Here is an 18,823-nt window from a genome sequence, read left to right on the forward strand (position 1 = left end):
AGAGAGAGAGAGAGAGAGAGAGAGAGAGAGAGAGAGAGAGAGAGAGGGGGAGGGAGAGAGAAGAGAGAGAGAGAGAGAGAGAGAGAGAGGGAGAGGGAGAGGGAGAGGGAGAGGGAGAGGGAGAGGGGAGAGGGAGAGGGAGAGGGAGAGAGGGAGAGAGAGAGAGAGAGAGTTTAACACTTGTGTGTGTGTGTGTGTGTGTGTGTGTGTGTGTGTGTGTCTTACTGTGTGCGGAGTGTGAAGGCAGCACTAGTGATGGAGGTGGGCAGGTGGGAGCCCTTGGTGATCTGTGTGTGTGTGTGTGTGTGTGTAACTCTTACTGTGTGCGGAGTGTGAAGGCAGCACTGGTGATGGAGGTGGGCAGGTGGAGGCCCTTGGTGATCTGTGTGTGTGTGTGTGTGTGTGTGTGTGTGTGTGTGTGTGTGTGTGTGTGTGTGTTGTCTCTTACTGTGTGCGGAGTGTGAAGGCAGCACTGGTGATGGGAGGTGGGCAGGTGGAGGCCTTGGTGATCTGTGTGTGTGTGTGTGTGTGTGTGTGTGTGTGTGTGTGTGTGTGTGTGTGTGTGTGTGTGTCTCTTACTGTGTGCGAGTGTGCAGGCAGCACTAGTGGATGGAGGTGGGCAGGTGGAGGCCCTTGGTGATCTGTGTGTGTGTGTGTGTGTGTGTGTGTGTGTGTGTAACTCTTACTGTGTGCGGAGTGTGAAGGCAGCACTGGTGATGGAGGTGGGCAGGTGGAGGCCCTTGGTGATCTGTGTGTGTGTGTGTGTGTGTGTGTGTGTGTGTGTGTGTGTGTGTGTGTGTGTGTGTTGTGTGTAACTCTTACTGTGTGCGGAGTGTGAAGGCAGCACTGGTGATGGAGGTGGGCAGGTGGAGGCCCTTGGTGATCTGTGTGTGTGTGTGTGTGTGTGTGTGTGTGTGTGTGTGTGTGTGTGTGTGTGTCTCTTACTGTGTGCGGAGTGTGAAGGCGGCACTAGTGATGGAGGTGGGCAGGTGGAGGCCCTTGGTGATCTCTCTCCAGATCTTCTTGTTGATCACCTCCACCAGGCCTCCCTTCTCCGTCACCAGCTTGAACAGCTTGTACAGGTCCAGCACCTGCTTGGCCATGGATGGGGATGCGGTTCACTGGGTCCCTGGGGCACACACACACACACACACACACACACACACACACACACACACACGTTTCAAATACTTCAGTTGATTTCCACATTACAGATAAAGTTTCATTAGGAATCTAATTTTCTGATTCTGCCCCACTGCCCCCCACCCACCCACCCACCCCCCCCCGCCACACAAACACACACACACACACACACACACACACACACACACACATCTCGCCCCAAAACTCCAGGTCCCCTGTGCAGTGGGCCGGTGGGGGGGATTATTAATGACCATGTGGGGGCTCATTAATAAGGGCAACGAGCTGCTGCCCTCTGCAACCGCCCCACACACACACACACACACACACACCACACACACACACACACAACTGCCCCCGGGGCATTGCATGACTCTTAATCTGGGACGGCCCTCAGCAGGGGGCTCGTGGACACACACACACACACACCAACCTGATGAAGCACACACACACCCCAACCTGATGAAACACACACACACACACACACACACACACCAACCTGATGAAGCACACACACACACACACACACCCCAACCTGATGAAACACACACACACACACACACACACACACACACACACACACACACACACACACCAACCTGATGAAGCACACACACACCCCAACCTGATGAACACACACACACACACACACACACACACACACACACACACACACACACACACACACACCAACCTGATGAAGCACACACACACCCCAACCTGATGAAACACACACACACACACACACACACACACACACACACACACACACACACACACACACCAACCTGATGAAGCACACACACACACACACACACACACACAGACCAACCTGATGAAGCACACACACACACACCAACCTGATGAAGCACACACACACACACACACACACACACACCAACCTGATGAAGCACACACACACACACACACACCAACCTGATGAAGCACACACACACACACACACACACACACACACCAACCTGATAAAGCACGCACACACACAGACCAACCCGATGAAGCACACACACACACACAACTACTAACTACTCCACTGAGTAGGAGAGAGTCAGGAGTAAGACATATTGTAACATACATAACTCTCACCACACACACACACACACACATACATACCACACTTTCACACACAAACACATTCAAGTATCTCTCCCTCACACACACACCTGAGGCTACTCTTGCAGGAGGGGGAGGGGGGGGCCTGGGGGTGAGCAAACATAATGCCTTCTCAATCCCTACACTCACACACTGAACTAGTCCTAGAATAAAACCAATTAATCACTCTGTGTGTGTGTGGTTAGGGGGGGATTGGCTCAGAGTTGAGATTATGTCTTAATTTAGCCGGTGCACATACTGCACTTGCCAACGCCCACCTGCATCACACACATGGACACGTAAACTACACGCAGCATATGCTCACACTGCTCACACAACACACACACACACGTAAACTACACGCAGAATATTTCAATTTCAATTTCATTTCACTTACAGAGCGGCAAAACGTTACACGTCTCATCGCGCTTTACAGCGTGTTAAACAAACAGATAGCCCATGAGTAACATATACTCTCCCAACACACACACACACGTAAATAACATGCAGCATATGCTCTCCCAACACACACACACACACGTAAACAACATGCAGCATATGCTCTCCCTTGTGTATACTGCTGTCCCACCCCCCCAATCCCCCCCCCCCCCCCCCCCCCCGCCACCCCCAACACACACACAGACACACACATTGAGGCAAGATGGGACATAACTGTGGTGGTCTTACAGGGAGGTTATTGCATGGCGGTTTCAAACTTAAAAATACACTCAAACACACACATACACACACCTGCAATGTTTCTATAGTTTCCATAGGACGTGTTGCCACATATAAAATGCAGAAGGTGGCTATGTCTGGGTCAGATACACATTTATAGCACCAGAACACACACACACACACCTGTGACCCACAGGAGTGTGTGTTAGTCATGGGTCATAGACCCTGCACCATGACTGACCAGCACTGGCTCCAACACACACACACAACCAGTGTAAATGCTACAGGAGTCTCACACACATACTCCACCCAAGAGCAGTGTAAATGCTACAGTATTACAAGTGATCATATCAGCCACACAGCCAAAGTCATACAGCTGAAGCAGTCACATGATGGCTAAAGTCATGGGCCACAGCGCACAACCAATGGTGTTGCATAGCAGTGCAGCATGTTGGTCAGCTGTCTGTGTGTGTGTGTGTGTGTGGGGGGGGTAATCAGTGTTAATGGCATTAATGACCTTTACTAACACACGAGACGAGAGGTGAGGTCCCCCCCCCCCATAAAAATAGATCTATATGTACATGGGCTTCACCAGCCTGGAATACATGTACAAAAGAACACAACGATTGGCCTTCCCCCAGCACTCATGCCAGTGCTCAACACAGAACTGTTTACTGTTTCACACACACACACACACACACACCCCTAAATGAGACATCAGGCGCATCAGACATGACAGATGAAGCTAGTGCCTGGTGTCCATTTCAACATGCGTTTAACAGCATAATGATCCTCGTTTATTTTTAATAAGTGGCTTCAACCACCAACCACCCCTCTCCAGTCAGAGGGAGGTCGCTGGTGTGGCCCCTGACCTATATACATATATATAGGCATATATAGACACACACATACACACACACACACACACACAGAGAGGCCCTCACACACACTCCCACTATCAATCATGCTAACGTACGTAGCCATAGAGCTACCAGCCGTCCACACTCAATAGCACATGCAGCGCCTACAGGCCATCCTGCTGGAGCGGGCAGAACAGACCAGAACCACAGACCAGAGGGGCAGAACAGACCAGAACCACAGACCAGAGGGGCAGAACAGACCAGAACCTCAGACCATAGGGGAAGAACAGACCAGAACCTCAGACCATAGGGGCAGAACAGACCAGAACCACAGACCAGAACCACAGACCAGAACCACAGACCAGAACCACAGACGAGAGGGGCAGAACAGACCAGAACCACAGACCAGAGGGGCAGAACAGACAAGAGGGGGCGGATCTACCAGGACGGGGGACTCAGGGAGAATGGCTATGATAGGCCAGTAGCAGCTAACAGAATGCTGTACTGTGCTACGCTACACAGAAACACACACACACACCCAGCAGGGCGGTTGAGCTTAACCTTCGTCTTCTGTGAGCTCTCCTTACTCCGCTATGCGCTTATAAAACTATTTCTGTGCTCAAGGCTGTAAGGAACTCAACACACTGTGTGTGTGTGTGTGAGAGAGAGAATGAGACAGAGAGAGAGAGAGACCAAGATACTTGCGAGTTGCTGGAGTGGCACGCACGCACGCACACACTCACACACACATGCACACACACACACACAAGTGTGGCACAAGGCCTGTGTTTGTGCTCCTGTCTGAAGGAAAAGATCAACAGGTTTGCCCAAAAATAGAGTGGAAACAAGGAGGATGAGGGAGAGCCACGCACAAGTACACACACACACACACACACAGAGCCACACACACACACAAAAGGAGCACACCGCCTTAGACAGCACATACACACACACACACACACACACACGGAGCACCATGTAAACACACTGCCTTTAGACGGCACACACACAAACACACGGAGGGCACACGTACTGCCTCAGACACCACATACACACAGGGAGGACGCACGTACACACACCATCTTAGACAACACACACACACACACACAGGGAGAGCCACGCGCACACACACAATAGGAGCGCCACATAAACACACCGTCTTAGACAGCACACACACAAACACACACACACGGAGGGCACATGTACCGCCTCAGACACCACATACACACCGGGAGGGCGCACGTACACACACCGTCTCAGACAACACACACACACAGGGAGGGCGCACAGACACACACACCAGATTTCATTGTTAAATAGGCCAGCCGATGCCCAGGCGTGTGCACACACACACACACACACACACACACACACACACAGAGCGGAATTCCACCCTACTTGCAACAAGCGCACAACTTCCTGTTTCCCTGGACCTGCCTGATCAAGTGACGTCTCATTTCAGAGTGGAACAGCAGAGCCCAAACACACAGTCTACATCACACACACACACACACACACACACACACACACACACACACACACACACACACACACACACACACACACACACACAGTGCAGGCCAACAGTGGGGTCACCACTCTAAGTGTGCTGTGTCCCCTGCTTCAGCCCAGGGCACCATCACACACTGCACTCCTGGCCTGCTCTACTAGTACACGCAGCTGTCTCTCTCTCTGTGTGTGTGTGTGTGTGTGTGTGTGTGTGTGTCTCTACGACTTGAGGCAGCTGCTTGAGTAAGCCTCGTCAGCCAACACTACACCTCACAAACTCATTTTTATTGCCTGCAGCACTGAAACTGCTGCACACGCGCACACACACACAGACACACACACACACACACACAACACATCCACAACGCCTGTCCTGTATTCACACACCCACACTAACCAGATGCATCATACTATAGACTACAACTATAGACTCTTGGGCCCCAACACCATACACACACACACACACACACTTCCACATTCCACTCTTGAACTGGGTCACCCAAAATCAATCATAACGGAGCAAAACAATACAAGTACTGTTAGAGGCTTGAGAATTCTCACCCCTCCCTACTCTCTCTCTCTCACTCACACACACACACACACACACACACACACACACACACACACACACACACACACCAGGGCAGGCGGCCAAAGACACCCACAACCATGGCTGGTTCACACCAGCAACTAATCTTAAAGGGATAATCCGGAGTGAAATGCACTTTAGATAAATTTTTCGGACTATTGGGAGTACATACGTTGAGTTGACACCAAAATCATGTCATTCGGATGTATTTTAATCGAGTCAGTACCTTTCCGGAAATGTTAGTAAAGTGTTGTTGAAGCGTTGCGCAGCTGCCGCAGCGACATTTGGTACTGACTCGATTAAATTCATTCTGGACTCTCTATCCGACCACATAAAGACGTGAGGATACTTCGGTTTGGCTTTAGGGACCCTCTACTCACTACCACGTAAGTGTAGCGTTGTTTGGAACAGTAGAAGAGGTATAAAAATAGCGTTTTGTAGTGGCGAAAGGACCTGCCCCGGTCACTTCCAGGCTAACGAGTTTTGGCTAAAAACGGTGAACTCGAACTTTCTCAAAATACATCCGAATGACATGATTTTGGTGTCAACTCAACATATGTACTCCCAATAGTCCGAAAAATTGATCTAAAGTGCATTTCACTCCGGATTATCCCTTTAAATCTGAACATCACCTCCACACACTCGTGGACACACACACACACACACACACACACACACCTCCGAATGAGAGAGGAGTGGGCAGTGTTTAGAAGGATGTGACCCAGTTTCAGGCTGCTGTGACACAACTCAACTGGTCTGATGAAAGTACTGAAGTGTGACTATCTAGTCAGATGAAAGTACTGAAATGTGATTATCTAGTCAGATGAAAGTACTGAAATGTGATTATCTAGTCAGATGAAAGTACTGAAATGTGATTATCTAGTCAGATGAAAGTACTGAAGTCTGTGCAACTGCTCTGCTGAAAGTACTAAAGTCTGAGCAACTGGTCTGGAACAAAATGACAGAAACAGCAAACCTGAAACTAAACTGCCAGACGCATCAGAGAAACCTTATCCATCTCATTCAAACACAATGATCAGAATGCAACACACTGGCATGTGGCACACACACACACACACACACACACACACACACACACACACACACACACACACACACACAACTGCGCAGATCGCTGGTGGAGTGTGTGATTAAGCCCATTGTAGGAGCTTAAGGAAGCCAAATCCCTCAGCATTCTGTTTATAATTAAGGAGGAAGAGAGAGCGCTTAACGCTGGGGGGCCGAAGAATGAAGGAAGGGAGAGAGAGCGCTTAGAGAGAGAGGGGGGGGGGGGGTATGCATGCACACACACACACACACACACACACACACACACACAGCTATATCTCTCCCCTAACACATGCACCTTCACTATCCTCTGTTTAAAATAGACATTCCTGTTTCCCAGTAACAATAGCTCCTACTATAGGCTGCCTATATGAATGCCTGTTTAGGCACCTATTCTACACTCGGAGTACTTGTCTATCACCACGTCCATATGTTATACCTGCATGTTCAATGTATGTAATGATTACATTGGCAATACGAATGTCTAACTATTTGTCAAGCCAATAAAGCACTTTTGAATGAGAGAGAGAAAAAGAGAGAAAGAAAAAGAGAGAGAGAGGCAGAAGCATGAAGACAGAAGGGAAGAGGGAGATTCGAGGAGTTCCTCCTCCTCTGCTAAATGCAGACAAGCCCTGTGTGTGTGTTTGTGTGTAAAAATAAATGTGTGTATGTGTGTGTGTGTGTGTGTGTAAAAGTAAGTGTGTGTGTGTGTGTGTGCGTGTAAAAGTAAATGTGTGTGTGTGTGTGTGTGTGTGTATGTGTTTGTGTGTAAAAGTAAATGTGTGTGTGTGTGTGTGTGTGTGTGTGTGTGTGTGTGTGTATGTGTGTGCGCGCGTAAAAGATGCGTGTGTGTGCGTGTAAAAGTAAATGTGTGTTTGTGTGTGTGTTTGTGTGTAAAAGTAAATGTGTGGGTGTGTGTGCACGCGCGAGTAAAAATCAAAATCTTGTGTGTGTGCGTGTAAAAGTAAGTGTGTGTGTGTGTGTGTGTGTGTGTGTGTGTGTGTGTGTTAGTGGAATAGAGGAAGACCATGAAGACATAACTCAGAGACCATCATAAATAAGAGAGATGAGAAGAGCAGACCAAACACTCACCACGCACACACACACACTAACAGATGGTCTTTTCCCCCTTCTCTCTCTCTCTCTCTTCCTGCTCTCTCTCTATTCACCTCTTACACCATCAGTGGCCATCGATGCTTCATCAATCCCTCCTCTTCCTCAGTTCTGCCCCCACCTCAACCACACACACACACACACAGAGGACCCTGTCGTGCTGCGCTCTCGGTTCCTGCGCTGTCCATCAGATCCCCAATATCAAAGGGGGGGAGGAGGAGGGGGGCAAACTTTTAGAGCCTCATTAATCATCCGCTGTGGGACAGGGGGCCCCTTAATCCAGTGACCACCACCACCACCACCACCACCACCCCCCTCCCACACACACACACAGCTCTACCTCTTTACAGTCTTATCAGATTTCAAAGATTCAGTCTGAAGAACAATGCCTTTGGCACGGCACTGACAAATGCTGCAGACACTGTGTGTCTGTGTGTGTGTGTGTGTGTGTGTGTGTTCAGAGAGGGTCTTTCTATGCTAAGTTTCAGTATTCTGCAAATGTTAACACTAGCACTCCCAACATCTCTGTAAACACACACTGATTATTACCACATAGGGTTGCGGTGTGTGTGTGTGTGTGTGTGTGTGTGTGTGTGTGTGTGTGTGTGTGTGTGTTTGTCAATACTGTGTAGCCTCTTATCACTATGGCAACAGGCCATCCTCTGCTGACATAAATGGACATTCTGCAGTGAGTGAAGTGTCTCTGAGTCTTAATCAATGAAGCCCAATTAGAGACCTTTACACATGTCTGCACCACTTCACCTGAAGATCAGGTTTAATTTGCCCTCTCACACACACACCACATGAAGATCAGGTTTAATTTGCCCTCTCACACACACACACCACATGAAGATCAGGTTTAATTTGCCTTCTCACACACACACACGATTTTTGCACCACATCACACACACACACACACACACACACACACACACATTAGAGATTTCTGCACATGAAGATCAGGTTTAATTCGCCCTCACGGGTAGCGAAGTGCCATAGAATGAACCTCTATACATTACACAGCATCTAGACAATATACTATATATATATGTAAGGGATAACGGCCGACGAGGTGACCGGTTCGATGGAAATAATGGCTAGGTGGAGGTCTAGAACTCCGGCGACGTGCGAAGCACGGAGACAGAGTTACCTCCGCCGTGCCATTATTTCCATCGAACCGGTCGACCTCGAAGGCCGTTATCCCGCTTATCTCCCGTTTGTATTCATAACCTGTATATTTAGAACATAGTTTTATTCCACCGTTGCGTCCGTTAACATCGCTAAAACTGTCTTGACTGTGGGACTACTTTTCCACCACATATCAACTTTCTACTTGCAGGACAAAACTGCCGTTACTAGTTCTAAATGGATGGTTGCTATGGCCAAAAGCCAGTCGTTAGTTCTAAATGGCTGGTTGCTACGGCCAAAAGCCAGTCGTTAGTTCTATCTCTCCCGTTGTCAAGCGGGCATATCCCAGGATTCTGATTAACTTTATCTTTGAAAGATCGCTACTTTTATAGCCTAAATGGCATCCAACTAGCTACAATCCACCTCCGTCATATGCTACAATGTTACTATGGTTCTGCACGTCTGTATTTCAGCTTGGATGCAACGTGACAGTTCATTTAAACTTCGCAACGAGTTTGGCGGCTCGAAAGCCCATCACTAACTCAGATGAGGAGGCACCCTCAGCCTGCTAGTCACACACACGCACGCGCGCGCACACACACACACACACACACACACACACACACACACACACACACACACACACACAGCCAGTCAGTCAGTCAGAGAAACATCATTAATCATCCTCAATGGAGCCCACTGACACACAAACTAAGAGTGGACTTTTCATGTGTACATACACACACAGACACACACAGACACACACACACACACACACACAATCCTTAGATCATAAGACTGAAACAGTATAATGTGTGTGGGGAGGGGGTGTGCGCCTCCAACGTGCATGTGCGCACACACACACACACACACACACACACACACACACACACACACACTATCCGCAGACCAGGAAAGGTAAGTAACTTATTATAACATGTTGGGAGGGGGCAGGCGCGCACGCGCACACACACACACACACACACACACACACACACACACACACACACACACACACACACACACACACACACACACACACACACACACACACACACACACACACACACACACACACACACCCTTAGATCATGTGTTCATCATTGTGTGTGTGCGTGTGTGGTGTGTGTGTGCCCCATCTGGTTGAGTTTAAACTCCAAAGCTGAGGGGTCAACAGCCCCGTCAAACCGCGACACTGACAGCTTGGCCTGTCAGATGATGATGTCCGTTACATCTCACCATGGCAACAGCTCGCCATGGGAACATGTGACACTCATTTCACAGGGGGTGGAGCTAAGATTGAGTGTGGATTACTGCATGAGATCTTTGGACTCTGTGTGTGCGTGTGTGTGTGTGTGTGTGTGTGTGTGTGTGTGTGCGCGTGTGTCGTTGTTTAAAGGCATGCTGTTAACCCTCTGATGTGACACAAAAAGGCCCCTTGAGATCTCACAGAGAGCCACACAATCCTCCTGCACCTCCACACACACACACACACACACACACACACACATACACACACCTCCTGCACGCACACACAAATACACATATTTCTCCTGCACACACACACACACACACACACATACACTCCTCTTGCACACACACACACATACCTCTCTTCTGCATGAAGGTGAAAAGGTCATCCAGGAACTCCTTCCTGTTGGGGTCACTGTCCAACTCATAAAGCTGCAGGGGGAAGAAAAGGACACGTTAGAAGATGGATCACACACACACACACACACACACAAATACACACACACGCACACACGTCACCCAACGACTTACTAACACACTGTTACCCGACAACTCACTAACAAACAGCACACTAACAATAACATTAGCATTCTGTGGTGAGGCTGAAGCTAATGCTATATTGTGGTAAGGCTGATGTTAACGCTATATTGTTGTGAGGCTGAAGCTAATGCTATATTGTGCTGAGGCTAATGGTAATGCTACATTGTGGTGAAGCTGAAGCTAATGCTGTAGTGCGATGAGGCTAATGCTATATTGTGGTGAGGCTGATGCTAATGCTATATTGTGGTGATGCTCATGCTATATTGTGGTGATGCTAAATGTTATATTGTGGTGATGCTAATGTTATCTTGTGGGGAGGCTGAAGCTAATGCTATATTGTGGTAAGGCTGATGCTAACGCTATATTGATGTGAGGCTGAAGCTAAGCTGTAGTGCGATGAGGCTAATGCTATATTGTGGTGAGGCTAATACTAATGCTATATTGTGGTGAGGCTGATGCTAATGCTATATTGTGGTGATGCTAATGCTATATTGTGGTGATGCTAACGTTATCTTGTGGTGGGGCTGAAACTAATGCTATATTGTGGTGAGGCTGAAGCTAATGCTGTAGTGCGATGAGGCTAATGCTATATTATGGCGAGGCTGAAGCTAATGCTATATTGTGGTGAGGCTGAAGCTAATGCTGTAGTGCGATGAGGCTAATGCTATATGGTGGTGAGGCTGATGCTAATGCTATATTGTGGTGATGCTAATACTATATTGTGCTGGTGCTAATATTATCTTGTGGTGAGGTGATCCTGAGGTTCCACTTGAAGGGAAATCTCTGTTGTGATGAGTCTAACTGAAGCGCATGGTGTGGTTCCTGTAGAAGTTAATGCTGTGTTGTGATGTGATGCGTTCTGTGATGTGATGTGTGTGTTATGGTTCCTGATGGATAGGTAAGGTGTGTGTGTGTGTGTGTACCTTGGCAAAGTCTCTGGAAGCTTCTCCTTTGGCTCCTCTTCCTCCCTCGCCCTCTTCACTCCAGCCGGCGCTGCCGTTCTGTAGACATGAAAAGGACATGGTCACATGAGTGCGTCTAGCCGCCTAGCCTGCGGAGGAGCCACCTCATTGGCCAGAGAGGACCGGCCGCACACCAGGCGTCCCCTGCGTCCATTTAGGGACGTCAACGTCCGAGGGAAACCCGGCACTCAGGAGACCATACACTCCTGCGGGTTCCACACAGTGCATTTCTGGGATGTGTGTGTGTGTGTGTTTCTGGGGTGTCACACTCAAGATGTTGGTGATGTCATCGCCTGGCTCTACCATTTACTGGGACAAGGAGAAAGGGACAGTGTGTGTGTGTGTGTGTGTGTGTGTGTGTGTGTGTGTAGGGCTGGGAAAAACAAACAGGAGACGAGAGGATAGAACCCAAGTGTCTGAGCCCTTTCTCTGTGATTCTGACCTTTCACCCCACAGGACAACCTGCATGCTAACACACACACAGCCTGACCACTGCTAACACACACACACACACACAGCCCTGACCACTGCTAACACACACACACAGTCCTGACCACTCCAAACACATACAGCCCTGACCACCGCACACACGCACCCACACACAGCCCAGGCTGCTCCAAACACACACAGCCCTGACCACTGTACACACACACACAGGCCTGACCACTGCTAACACACACACACACACACACACACACACACACACACACACACACAGAACTGCCCTCTTCTCTCAGGGGATGCAGCGAGCGAAGTAGAAGCCCAGAGAACAGAGGTGCTCTCAGCTCAGCTCAGCCACCCACTGAATCCAACACCACCATTCACCACCATTCACCACCATTCACCACCACTCACTTCCCATTCACCACCACTCACTTCCCATTCACTTCCCATTCACCACCATTCACCACCATTCACCACCATTCACTTCCCATTCACCACCATTCACCACCATTCACTTCCCATTCACCACCCTTCACTTCCCATTCACCACCATTCACATCCCATTCACTTCCCATTCACCACCATTCACTTCCCATTCACCAACATTCACTTCCCATTCACCACCATTCACTTCCCATTCACTTCCCATTCACCACCATTCACATCCCATTCACTTCCCATTCACCACCATTCACTTCCCATTCACTTCCCATTCACCACCATTCACTTCCCATTCACTTCCCATTCACCACCATTCACTTCCCATTCACTTCCCATTCACCACCATTCACCACCATTCACTTCCCATTCACCACCATTCACTTCCCATTCACTTCCCATTCACCACCATTCACTTCCCATTCACCACCATTCACCACCATTCACTTCCCGGCAGCGAGTACAAGTTTTAACCTCATTAAATACAAAGCCAGGAAAACAGGATATCAAGACAACTGGACAAGAAGACAACAGGACAACAAGTCAACAAGACAAGAAGACAACAGGACAACAGGACAACAAGTCAACAAGACAACAAGTCAACAAGTCAACAAGACAACAGGCGGGCCGCTCTGCGCCTCACTCTGGTGGGGGGGGGGGCAGGAAGAGGAGGGCTGGAGGGGGCCGTAAAGGAGTTTTATTTGGGGCCGCAGCCCGGGGGGGGCCTCTAATGTGCAAAGTGATTGCCAGCTGGGAGGGGGGATGGGGGGGCTGTGTGTTTACAGCAAACACACACCAGCTGTGAGCAGCAGAGGAGAACACCGCAGGGAGGAGAGTCCTGCAACAGGGCAGGAAGACCTACTGTGTGCCATTGTCTCAGTGTGTGTGTGTGTGTGTCTCTCTCTCTCTCTCTCTCTGTGTGTAGGGGAGAGTGAATGTAAATCAGCTTGAACGTAAACATTTGCAGGACCTCAGTTGAAGCTGCACTAGAGCAGATTTCCTCTCAGGGTCCCCGTAGAGTTGACCAGCACAGGAACCAACAAACTAAACACGCGTCTTTCACTCATGTGCTATGGAAACATTAGGTTCAAAAAAGCTCTTAAAAAGCCTTGAATAATCACTATATTTGGCCAAACAGACAGGTTTTCAACTTATGCCCCCCCCCCCCCATATACACACACACCAGAGTTATGATGGCGCACACACGCACACACACACACACACACACACACACACACACACACACACACACACCAAACAAACAATCAGCAGTGTGGCATCAGGCTGGCCGGCTGTCAGTCAGGAGCCTGGACTAAGGACAGCTGCTCTCAGACCTCCGGGCCAGACCAGGCTACAGCTAATCATATTAGTGTGTGTGTGTGTGTGTGTGTGTGTGTGTGTGTGTGTGTGTGTGGCTGGGGGGGGGGGGGGGCTGAGTGACCACCTTAGAGGGCAGAAGGAAAGAGAGGGACATCTGTGTCACTAGGTCTCCTGCAGGAAGCGTGGACACACACACACACCCCTCCCCTCCCCTCCCCCAAGTGAATCAGATAAAGAAGCTGCACGGCAAATAATCACTTTAACAAACAGATTCTCCAGCCATCAGCCTGTCAGCCCCCCTCCTCTTCTGTCACTGGGGGGAGAGCTACACACACACACACACACACACACACACACACACACACACACACACACACACACACGCCTTTACTGAGATAGAAATGGCCCCTTCTGATGGCTGACACATCTTAGTGGACAAAACCTCCTCATAAGCCCTTTTCAGACTGAGAAACGATACATTAGCGTTTAAGAAATAGCGGGTTCAGGGGATTTCGCAATGTGAAAGGTAGACGTGTTTTGGTCCCGGGGTTGTTTGAAGCCGGTTTCAGAGGCGAGATATGGGAGGCGTTGCCTAGCAGCACGTCACACGCAATTTGGGAGTGAACAATGACTTTAAGCATGCCTTGGACCTCGGAGATAAACTGATAAACACAACGGTCATGCTAGTGCTACGTGGTTTAGTTTCCAAATGATGGCGGGCCACTTGTTATGTTATTTGAATGCCAAATGAGGTCCTTTTGTCTGTCGAAGTCATATTTTAGTGTGCTGACTCCTGAACAACTGCTGCTCTGACAGTTAGCTCGTTGGCTAGTTAGCTAGCATTAGGCAAACTTTCTAAAAAGACGTGCTAGCAGCAGACGGTTTTGGCAACCTAGCAACAATAAACACTTGACCGAAGTGCTGAGAAAAGGAGGTTCAGGGAACTCTCAGCATAAAAAACGCGATTGTTGGACACAGTCATAGATATATGGACACAGCAAAGTTGTCCTGTCTCTTGTGTGTTTACTGTATTTGACATATGTATATGCCAAATACGTCATCAGTCACACACCCCTAATAGCGGGGTTAACCTGTTCCTTTCACATTGAACACGCCTCCGCAATAATACTACCCCCCGAGACGGGTTCAATTGCCGAGGCGGGTTGACTCCCCACCCCGTATCGTCAGTGTGAAAGGAACAGCCTTAACGTTAAATTCGGCTGATTTAGCGTTAAATTCGGTTAATGTGAAAGGGGCTATAGTGAGTGTGGGAGGCCAATTGGTGTGTGTGTGTGTGTGTGTGTGTGTGTGTGTGTGTGTGTGTGTGTGTGTGTGTCAGCAGGCAGACCAGAGGCAGTGGCAGCACAGCAGCAGCACTGGGCCTTCATCTGGGAACCACACACTCCACACACCATGCACTGTCCACCGCAACACACACTATCCACACAAATTCATACACACACGCACATTATCCACAAACACCAGTAACCACAGGCACTCCTACACACACACACAGGCCCCGTTGGGTGTGCAGTGCAGGCGGAGGGCCGAGTGCTGGCCGTGGCCGGTGTGTGTGTGTGTGTGTGTGTGTGTGTGTGTGTGTGTGTGTGTGTGTGTGTGTGTGTGTGCAGGATTAGCTGGCGCTGGTGTTAGCGTTAGCGTGGTGGGAGGCCCGGCGGCCATCAGATTCCTTACAGTGCAGCAGCTGCTGGCCTGAGCGGCCCAGAGGAGAGCAGTGCACGGGCCTTTCACTGGCCCCGCAGGGTGCTGCTCCATCTTTAATCCAGCCATATCATTTATTCGGCTCCTTGCTGTGCCAGGGGGCAGAGGAGGGCGGCGGAGGGGGCAGGAGGGAGGCAGGGGGCTTTTATCCTCCCGGGGCTGTAAGGGATCTCATAGCGGGGCAGCCCGGCACACAGCAGCCTCAGCAGCCACCCGGCACAGCACAGCACAGCACAGCACAGGACAGCACAGGACAGCACAGCACAGGACAGCACAGCACAGGACAGCACAGGACAGGATACCCGTCTGGGGCAGGGGGCAGGGGGCAGGGGGCATGGAGCATGGAGCAGGGGGCAGACAAGGCATGGGTGCTGGGACACAGATGCAGCCCTCCGACACAACAGAGGACCACTAGAACACACAGAGCACTAGAACACACTAGAACACACGGAGCACTAGAAAACACTACAACACACTAGAACACACGGAGCACTAGAACACACTAGAACACACGGAGCACTAGAACACACTAGAACACAGAGCATTAGAACACACGGAGCACTAGAACACACTAGAACACACGGAGCACTAGAACACACTAGAACACACAGAGCACTAGAACACACTAGAACACACAGAGCATTAGAACACACGGAGCACTAGAACACACTAGAACACACGGAGCACTAGAACACACTAGAACACAGAGCATTAGAACACACGGAGCACTAGAACACACTAGAACACACGGAGCACTAGAACACACTAGAACACACAGAGCACTAGAACACACTAGAACACACAGAGCATTAGAACACACGGAGCACTAGAACACACTAGAACACACAGAGCACTAGAACACACTAGAACACACAGAGCACTAGAACACACGGGGCACTAGAACACACTAGAACACACGGAGCACTAGAACACACTAGAACACACGGAACACTAGAACACACGGAGCACTAGAACACGCAGAGCACTAGAACACGCAGAGCACTAGAACATGCGGAGCTCTAGAACTAGAACGTGTGTGTCCTGCCAAGTGAGTGTGTCCGCTCATGTTAAAGTCTCTAACAAACAAAAGCAGCCTCAGAGAAAGTGGCAACAAGGGAAACACGTTTCACCAAACACACACACACTCTCTACTCTTTAATCAGAAACACACTCTACTCTTCACCAAAACCACAAACACACACACTACTCGGCACCACAAACACACACACTCAGAAACACACTGTTGCTCTGGCGAATCTCTCTTTACTGGGGCATTACATTCCTCCTCCAGAAGGACCTCCCTTCCCCCCTTCTGCATACACTTCAATGCAAACAGCACACACACGCACACACACACACACTTTAATGCCCCACAGCAGGAGCTTCCAGTGGGGCCAAAGAGGGATACTTCTAACCAAACCCAGCTCTACACACACACACACACACACATTGGCGAGGAGGACACCTTCACACATCAGGACGAGGTACAAGACCTCACATCCATCAGCCTCCCAACACACACACACAGTAGGCCAGTCCTACAGCATGTAGGCCGTGTGTGTGTGTGTGTGACCAGTCCTACAGCACGCAGGCCGTGTGTGTGTGTTGACCAGTCCTACAGCACGCAGGCTGTGTGTGTGTGTGTGTGTGTGTCCAGTCCTACAGCATGCAGGCCGTGTGTGTGTGTGTGTGACTGTGTGTGTGTGTGTGTTGACCAGTCCTACTGCACGCAGGCCGTGTGTGTGTGTGTTGACCAGTCCACTCCCTCTGGAAGTCCAGTCATGAATCTCAGCACACACAGAGTGCTGCTACGGCAACGCACATGCTCAGTGGGCCTCTCCACACCCCAGCTCCTCAGCTCAGCATCCGCCGCCATCGCCTCCATCAGGTCACTAGGGACGCCTCCATCGCCTCCATCAGGTCACTAGGGACGCCTCCATCACCTCCATCAGGTCACTAGGGACGCCTCCATCGCCTCCATCAGGTCACTAGGGACGCCTCCATCACCTCCATCAGGTCACTAGGGACGCCTACATCGCCTCCATCAGGTCACTAGGGACGCCTCCATCACCTCCATCAGGTCACTAGGGACGCCTACATCGCCTCAATCACCTTATACCACCGCACCGCACCGCACCACAACACTGCAGCGGCATGACCGGTGCGCTGCTTCCAACTCCACACAAGTCAGCCCAGACCTCTGCAGGCCCAGACAGCCCTGTGGTTCTGGCCAGACCTCTGCAGGCCCAGACAGCCCTGTGGTTCTGCCCAGACCTCTGCAGGCCCAGACAGCCCTGTGGTTCTGGCCAGACCTCTACAGGCCCAAACAGCAGTTCTGGTTCTGGCCAGACCTCTACAGGCCCAAACAGCAGTTCTGGTTCTGGCCAGACCTCTACAGGCCCAAACAGCCCTGTGGTTCTGGCCAGACCTCTGCAGGCCCAGACCTGGTCCGGCCCAAACAGCCCTGTGGTTCTGGTTCTGGTTCTGGTTCTACCCAGACCCCTGCAGGCTGGAGGTGGAGGGGAAATGGTGAGAGGCGCTCAGCTGTCTCCGCCCCCTCCATTACGGCCCCCATGTGTCCAATGAAATGGACTCCAGAGGTCACAAATGACAGGGGGGGGGCAGTGTTCCCCTTCACGCCCCTATTCTCAACACAGACAGGGTTCCCCTTCACGCCCCTATTCTCAACACAGACAGGGTTCCCCTTCACGCCCATATTCTCAACACAGACAGATCCCGACCCCCGACCCCCCCCCCCCCCCTCCGAGGGCAAGAACTCTAATTCTACTGGGAATGTTTCCTTTGGGTGGGGCACTGCTATCGACACCCAGACACCACTCCTCCTCCGCCCCTACAGGCTTTTACCATCTACCACACACACACACACACACACACACACACACACACACACACACACACACACACACACACACACACACACACACACACAC

The 18,823-nt window shown here is 50.3% G+C and overlaps 1 protein-coding gene across 1 annotated transcript in view; it reads right to left on the reverse strand.

Annotated features, from left to right (window-relative positions):
• arid3b (AT-rich interactive domain 3B) overlaps positions 1–18,823 on the reverse strand; it is a 35,477-nt gene that overhangs the window by 4,603 nt on the left and 12,051 nt on the right. The window contains 3 exon segments of the mRNA XM_062548294.1: positions 946–1,129; positions 10,806–10,878; positions 11,910–11,987. Of these exon segments, the coding sequence (XP_062404278.1) occupies positions 946–1,129; positions 10,806–10,878; positions 11,910–11,987 (335 nt within the window).

Source organism: Sardina pilchardus, chromosome 10 (genome assembly GCF_963854185.1).
Source record: "Sardina pilchardus chromosome 10, fSarPil1.1, whole genome shotgun sequence".
Lineage (NCBI taxonomy): Eukaryota > Metazoa > Chordata > Actinopteri > Clupeiformes > Clupeidae > Sardina > Sardina pilchardus.